At 41.4% G+C, this 7,864-nt stretch overlaps 1 protein-coding gene across 5 annotated transcripts in view; it reads right to left on the bottom strand.

The window, feature by feature from the left end:
- Nucleotides 1-7,864, bottom strand: part of MICU1 (mitochondrial calcium uptake 1) — a 267,615-nt gene that overhangs the window by 37,460 nt on the left and 222,291 nt on the right. For all 5 annotated transcript variants that reach the window (XM_017854624.1, XM_017854626.1, XM_017854627.1 and 2 more), the window contains one exon: nucleotides 1,976-2,084. In XM_017854624.1, coding sequence (XP_017710113.1) covers nucleotides 1,976-2,084 — 109 coding nt within the window. The remainder of the gene's footprint in view (nucleotides 1-1,975; nucleotides 2,085-7,864) is intronic.

Here is a 7,864-nt window from a genome sequence, read left to right as displayed (position 1 = left end):
GTCTCGGCCTCCCAAAGTGCTGGGATTACAGGCTTGAGCCACCGCGCCCGGCCCATAAATTTTTTTTAAAAAAGGAGATGAAACTATCTCTGTTTGAAGATGAAAGGATTATTTACACAGAAAAACCTGAGGAATCTACAAGACGACTAAGGGAATTTAGCAAAATTACAGAATATAAAATTAATAGATAAAAATCAGTTATATTTTAATATTAGCAGCAAACAATTAGAAAATAAAATAAATTCCATTTATAATGGGATCAAAAACCATAAAATACTTAAGCATAAATTTTGACAATATATGTGCAAGACCTGTATTAATAAAACTTTAAGACCACTGCTGAGAGAAAACGAGACCTTAAAAAATGGGGAGATATATTATGCTCATGAATTATAAGATGCATTATTACTAAGGCGTTGATTCTTCCCAAATTGATCTACATACTCAGTGTTACTATAATCACAATTCCACTTCTTTTTGCATAGAAAGTGACAAGCTGATTCTAAAATTTATATGGAAATACAAACAACCTAGAATATCCAAAGTAATCTTGAAAAAGAAGACCAAGTTGGCAGCATTTACAATAGCTGACATTTCAGGACTTTCATATATGCTCATATATTCCTTATTAAAAAAAAAAAAAGAGAGAGAGACTATGTTGCCCAGCTGGTCTCAAACTCCTGGGCTCCAGCAATCCTGCACAATCTTGGTTCACTGCAACCTCTGCCTCCCAGATTCAAGCAATTCTCCTGCCTCAGCCTCCAGAGCAGCTGGGACTACAGGCGTACACCACCATGCCTGGCTAATTTTTGTATTTTCAGTAGAGATGGAGTTTCGCCATGTTGACCAGGCTGGTCTCGAACTTCTGACCTCAGGTGATCCGCCTGCCTCGGTCTCCCAAAGTGCTGGGATTACAGGCATGAACCACCACACCTGACTATATTCATACAGTGGGTTACTACTCATCATAAAAAAGGATTAAACTACTGACACACGATGGAGATGGATCTCAAAAACATTGAGTGAAACCTTAGAAGGAGTGTACATTTATATAATTCCATTGTATGAAGTTCTAGAAAACGCAAAACTAATCTACAGTGGAAAACTATACAGTACAAAGGTTGCCTCTTGGTGAGTGGGGGCAAAAACTGAAGGGGCCTGAAAGAACTTTAAATGAATCTTGAACTTTAGTTAATATTCATACTGAAGTAATTGGGAGTGAAGTATACTTACGTCTGCAACTTACTTTGAACATGTCAAATAAGATCGATGATAACTTAGAGAGATGAAAATATGCACAGTCATCCGATCAAGCAAATATAGCAAAATGTCAATTGAGCTGAATATGTGGATGTTATTTAAATAATTATTTCAACTGTTCTGAATGTTTGAAAATTTTCATAATGAAATGTTGGGGGAAAAATTGTGCTTTCAATTCCTCTGTGCTCTCACGTTGCCTGTACAAACTGTAACTGAATTTCTATGAAGTAAGCCAAAGGAGTGGGGGTGCTATTCTCAGAGTCATATTATCTTAAAAAAAGTCTTAATATAAGAAATAAACTAAAGCATTCCTTCTCATCAAAGAGAAGGAATTCCTTCTCTCAAATGAGAAGCATTCCTTCTCATACTTAAATTGTATAGTGACTTTAGCTTCACACTGTATATATAATGACTCTGGCTCAGATGGGGGAAGTTCTGCAGCTTCATGCCCTGTGCCTTAGCTTAGATGCTTATTTTCAAGGTTAGTCATTTAAAGATGGGCACCTGCCCAGACTACAGCCTTAGCACAAGAAAATATATTCACTGAACTTGGCATCTCAGGGTGAAATGCAAGGCTCATACAATGTCAACAAATCAAAACACATTTCAAGGATGCCAAGAAAAACTTACCTTTTACTGTTCAGGAGGGGCAGTCACCTAAGAGATTACAGATTAGGTTCATACCTTCCAAAAAACACTTTTTGAGTTTCATTACCTTTATCAAGAGATGCTCCAGCCATATGGTAAAAACTCAGTGCAGTGTCCACATCATTAATGTTCTTTAGGAAAGTAAAGAAGTTCTCCACCTCCTGAAATGTCAGACCCTGAAAGAGGAAAGACAGCAAGGTAAGGCAGGACCTGTAACAAAAAGCAGCACAATATGCACAGGCGTGATTCACGTCTGCAAATCAGAAATTTATGCTCATGTCTGGAACAGAAACTGAATAAATTAGTCAAGAAATGTCAAACTCTTAAATAGCAGGGGAACAAAACTCTTGAATTCTACCCTGAGAAAGGCAAACTGGCTAGATGCTTCCCTCTCACACATAAAATCTGACAAAGCTGCTTACAGTGATGGCTGAGTATCTTAATGAAAATATTTCTTTTTTTCTTTTTTGAGACAGAGTTTTGCTTTGTCGCCCAGGCTGGAGGGCAGTGGCATGATCTCGGCTCACTGCAACCTCTGCCTCCCAGGTTGAAGCAATTCTTCTACCTCAGCCTCCCAAGTAGCTAGGATTACAGGTGCGCACCACCATGCCCAGCTAATTTTTATATTTTTAGTAGAAACACGGTTTCATCATGTTGGCCAGACTGGCCTTGAACTCCTGACCTCAGGTGATTCACCCGCCTCAGCCTACCAAAGTGCTGAGATTACAGGTCTGAGCCACTGCACCTGGCCTAATGAAACTATTTCTAACTGTACTCTCCAATTAGACACACTATCAATTATGACACTTCCTAATTGGGCTATAGCTACTTGACCTGTTATACATCTTAAGAAGTAAAATCAGAGTCAGGACTTCCAGTTTAATAGTCTGCTCACAGGCCAGCTGAGCTTTTTGAGGCTTAAGCTAATTAGAGAATCACCAAAGTCAGTGATATGCAGGGGAAGGGTGTCAGTATTTAGCAAAACCCAAGTAATGGGGAAGTTGTTCATTATCTCAATTTAAAAGCTACTCACAAAGTAATGTGCCACTTAACTTTAATGAAATTCTGTGAATGAAGACTTTTTTTCAAAAGCTGTTCAAAGACTTGCTGATCTCTAATTCTACTTTCTATGATGGATCGAGAAAAAGTAGTTATAGAAATAGGGGCTACTGGGAATTCCTTTATTGGGAGGAAGATTCGTCCTATTTGCCTTTTCCCCGCTTCCCACACATCATGCTGTGATAGAAATAAATGCAGTTTCTAAGTAGGGAAAACACTGGGAAATGTCCTAGATGTCCCAGACACTGATGTTAATGCCTTTTAATGAAGCATCAGGTCCTTAAAGGGCTGCAGATGTAGACTGGCTTCTACTTAGTGCTGCTCCTCTTGCAATTTTCATTTTCCCAAACTGCAGAGCCCAGGAACTCACATCAGGAACTCAGTAATAAGCAAATCTTAATACAATCTACAGTTCTTTCCTGGTACTCTCCAAACTGGGTCAATTGTATGTTTCTCATCTCATCAAACTGAAAGCTAAAAGACTGTATGAGGCTGGGTGCATGATTCATGCCTGTAATTCCAGCACTTTGGGAGGCCAAGGCAGGAGAATGACTTGAGCTCAGTGACTAGCCTGGGCAACATGGTGAAACCTCATCTTTACAAAAAATACAAAAAAAGTTAGTGAGTGTGGTGTCGTGTGCCTGTAGGACCAGCTATTTGGGAGGCTGAGGTGGGAGGATCGCTTGAGCCTGGGAGGCAGAGGTTGCAGGGAGCTGAGATCATGCCACAGCACCCCAGCCTGGGTGACAGGGCTAGATGCTGTCTCAAAAACAAAACACAATAAAAAAGACTGTATGATTATGTCACATGATATTTTATGTTTTTCTTTTTTTTTTTCCTTAGAATCATAGAACTTAAAAAACTTTATTGTGGAATATGATGACTATATAGAAAGGCGCATAAAACATAAATGTACAATTTATCAAACTGAAGAAAGTGAACACCCATAGAACCTTCATTTAGGTCAAGGAACAGACTATTATCAGCATCCCAGAAGCCTCCTCTTTCCCCACAATATGCCCCTTCCTAATCATAAACTCCAGCCCCTGCCCAACCCCTACTGACAATAACCACTATTCTGACTTTTAAGGAATCCATTTCCTTGCTTTTTTAAAATAGCATTTTATAAGTAAACAGCATTATTTACAAAAACTGTTGCTTAATTTTATCTATTGTGGAACAGTAGACATGGAATCATGGAGCAGGCATTCTGTTATATATGCTTCTCTCTTTAAGATTTGTTCATGGGCCGGGCGCGGTGGCTCAAGTCTGTAATCCCAGCACTTTGGGAGGCCGAGGCGGGTGGATCACGAGGTCAGGAGATCGAGACCATCCTGGCTAACACGGTGAAACCCCGTCTCTACTAAAAAAATACAAAAAACTAGCCGGGCGAGGTGGCGGGCGCCTGTAGTCCCAGCTACTCGGGAGGCTGAGGCAGGAGAATGGCGTAAACCCGGGAGGCGGAGTTTGCAGTGAGCTGAGATCTGGCCACTGCACTCCAGCCTGGGTGACAGAGCGAGGCTCCTTCTCAAAAAAAAAAAAAAAAAAAAAAAAAAAGATTTGTTCATGTTTTTGTGTGTATCTGTAGTTCATTAATTTTTATTGCTATAAAGTATTTCATTGTGTGCATATACCATGATTTGTTTATTCATTCTATTTAGGCTGTTTCCAATTTTTGGCAATTATGAACAGTGGTTCATCTGTACTTAGCATTTATTCAAAGATTTATAGAGTACCAGCCGGGTGTGGTGGCTCACACCTGTAATCCCAGCACTTTGGGAGGCCGAGGTGGGCAGATCACCTGAGGTTGGGAGTTCAAGATCAGCCTGACTAACATGGAGAAATCCCATCTCTACTAAAAATACAAAAAAATTAGCTGGATGTGGTGGTACATGCCTGCAATCCCAGCTACTTGGGAGGCTGAGGCAGGAGAGGTGAGCCTGGGAGGTGGAGGCTGCAGTGAGCCAAGACCGCGCCATTGCACTCCACCCTGGGCAACAAGAGTGAAACTCCGTCTCAAAACAAAACAACGAAAAAACAAAAAACAAACATTTATAGAGTACCTACTATGTACCAAGTGCTGTAACTTTTGGTAGTGGATTAGAAGGCCTATATTGGCCGGGTGCGGTGGCTCAAGCCTGTAATCCCAGCACTTTGGGAGGCCGAGACGGGCGGATCACGAGGTCAGGAGATAGAGACCATCCTGGCTAACACTGTGAAACCCTGTCTCTACTAAAAAATACAAAAAAACTAGCCGGGCGAGGTGGCGGGCGCCTGTAGTCCCAGCTACTTGGGAGACTGAGGCAGAAGAATGGCGTAAAACCCCGGAGGCGGAGCTTGCAGTGAGCTGAGATCCGGCCACTGCACTCCAGCCTGGGCGACAAAGCGAGACTCCGTCTCAAAAAAAAAAAAAAAAAAAAAAAGGCCTATATTATATGCTTTTACCCTAATTTGAGGTCACTCTCTTGGCTTTGCCTTAGAGCGCCCAGAGTTAGGTCTCATTATGGATGCCATAGTATGCTATTTAATGCAGGCACTAGGTAGAATCAAATTTAGAGGACAATTCCATAGGATTAGAAGTACAGGTTGTACAATATCATTGCTTGTGGATGGACACATTAATAATCTTCCTTTCCCTTCCATCAAAAGACACATAAAGGTGGAAGCAACCCAACAGTCTACCGATGGATGAATGGATAAACAACGCGGCGCGCACGCACAATGGAATATTGTCTAGCCTTTAAAAGGAAGAAGATTCTGACACAAGCTACAGGATGATGGGCCTTGAAGACATTATGCCAAGGGAAATACACTAGCCACAAAGGACAAATGATAGTACTATATGACTGCACTTATACGAGGTACTGAGAGTAGCCAAAGATGGTGGTTGTAAGGAGCTGGGAGAGGGAGAATGAGGAGCTATTATTTAATTATTCAATGGTAAGGAGTTCTGGCTTGGGAAGATGAACGGGTTCCGGACATAGATGTGTATTTTACCACACACAACACACATTCATACACAACATGCTAAAGTTCTTTTACTTTTCTTATTAAGGTATAAAATCCTGTAGGAGTTGGAGAGTTACAGGACTGTTATTGAAAGGGTATTTGAGGCTAAAAGGTTAACATAAAATTCCTAAAACAGGGCATGGTAGAAGAGATGTCTCCCACTCTGATGATCAACAACCTCTAATGTTTGTTAGCTTCTCTTTTTTTTGTTTTTTGAGACGGAGTCTCACTCAGTTGCCCAGGCTGGAGTGCAGTGGCGTGATCTCTGCTCACTGCAAGCTCCACCTCCCGGGTTCACGCCATTCTCCTGCCTCAGTCTCCCGAGTAGCTGGGAGTACAGGCGCCCGCCACCTCGGCCGGCTAGATTTTGTATTTTAGTAGAGACAGGGTTTCACTGTGTTAGCCAGGATGGTCTCCATCTCCTGACTTTGTGATCCGCCCGCCTCGGCCTCCCAAACTGCTGGGATTACAGGCATGAGCCACCGCGCCCGGCCTGTTTGTTAGTTTCTAACAAACACTGTGAAACATCAAATACTACAGCTCAAGACCGGAGTGCTTATGCTGAGAATTATATGAGGACAGAGAGAGAGAGAACAATCTAAACTGAATGGCTATTCATTTAGTGTTTAGAAAAACAGTGGGCTGCAAATCACATTATATAACTATTAAATCTAAATATACAACACTACACTTTTGTCATAAAGATATAATAAAAAATTTTATTGAGCACTTACTAATTAATCACTTATCATTATGCCAAGAACAGTGAGGGAAATTGCATTGGACACAGGCCTTGATTTTTTGGAGCTTACTATTTAGATAGACCTCCTTAAAGAAAAGATGATGTCAGTCACAAAATTCTTCCTTTTTTGGTAACTACTATAGTAAAAATCCAGAGGGCTATTAGAAAAAAACTACAGTAAGACTATAACATGAGCTTTATGGCTGGTAAGATGGAAAGTGAAAAGATATGCTTATTGTAAACTGAGTTGTTTGGACACGAAGCCTACAGCTTATGAAACAATCTATTGGCAGGTGACTAGAACTGCAGACATAATGGTCAAAAGGAACTATCTCTTAGAGGAGCTACTGTGACTAATTGTTGAACAAACTGGTTATCTATTTACCTTTGGAAAGATGGATTTATATAAAACCGGGCTCTAGGTGACTATAAAAAGAAGATAAGATTAATAATAGTTCGTAGACAATAGATATATTTCTTTAGGATGTTTAAAAATTAATTTAACATTAGGAAGTTGTTAAGCAAGTAAATAGAATTGTCTCTCAAAACTAAAAGCAGAGCTGGGTGTGGTGGCTCATGCCTGTACTTCCAGCACTTTGGGAGGTCGAGGCAGGTGGATCACCTGAGGTCAGGAGTTCGGGACCAGCCTGGCCAAACAGGGTGAAACCCCATCTCTACTAAAAATACAAAATTATCTGGGCATGGTGGCGCATGCCTGTAATCCCAGCTACTCGGGAAGCTGAGGCAGGGGAACTGTTTGAACCTGGGAGGCGAAGGTAGGAGTGAGCCAAGATCGCGCCATTGTACTCCAGCCTGGGTGACAAGAGCAAAACTCTGTCTCCAAAAAAAAAAAAAAAAAAAAAAAAAAGCAGTGGATAAAACTTTTAGAAGAAAACACAGGAGAGGCTGAGCACAGTGGCTCAGCCCAAAGTGCTGGCCTGTAATCCCAGCACTTTGGGAGGCCAAGGTGGGCAGATCACTTGAGCCCAGAAGTTTGAGACCAGCCAGCCAACACGGCAAAACCCTGTCTGTATTAAAAACACAAAAATTAGCCAGCCATGGTGTACGCGCCTGCAGTCCCAGCTACTCAGGAGGCTGAGGAATGAGAATTGCGTAAACCCAGGAGGTGGAGGTTGTAGCGAGCCA

The sequence above is a fragment of the Rhinopithecus bieti genome, unplaced genomic scaffold (assembly GCF_001698545.2).
Source record: "Rhinopithecus bieti isolate Rb0 unplaced genomic scaffold, ASM169854v2 scaffold_36008, whole genome shotgun sequence".
In the NCBI taxonomy this organism is placed as follows: domain Eukaryota; kingdom Metazoa; phylum Chordata; class Mammalia; order Primates; family Cercopithecidae; genus Rhinopithecus; species Rhinopithecus bieti.
Note: the sequence above shows the minus strand (reverse complement) of the source record. Positions and strands in the feature narration are given on the sequence as shown.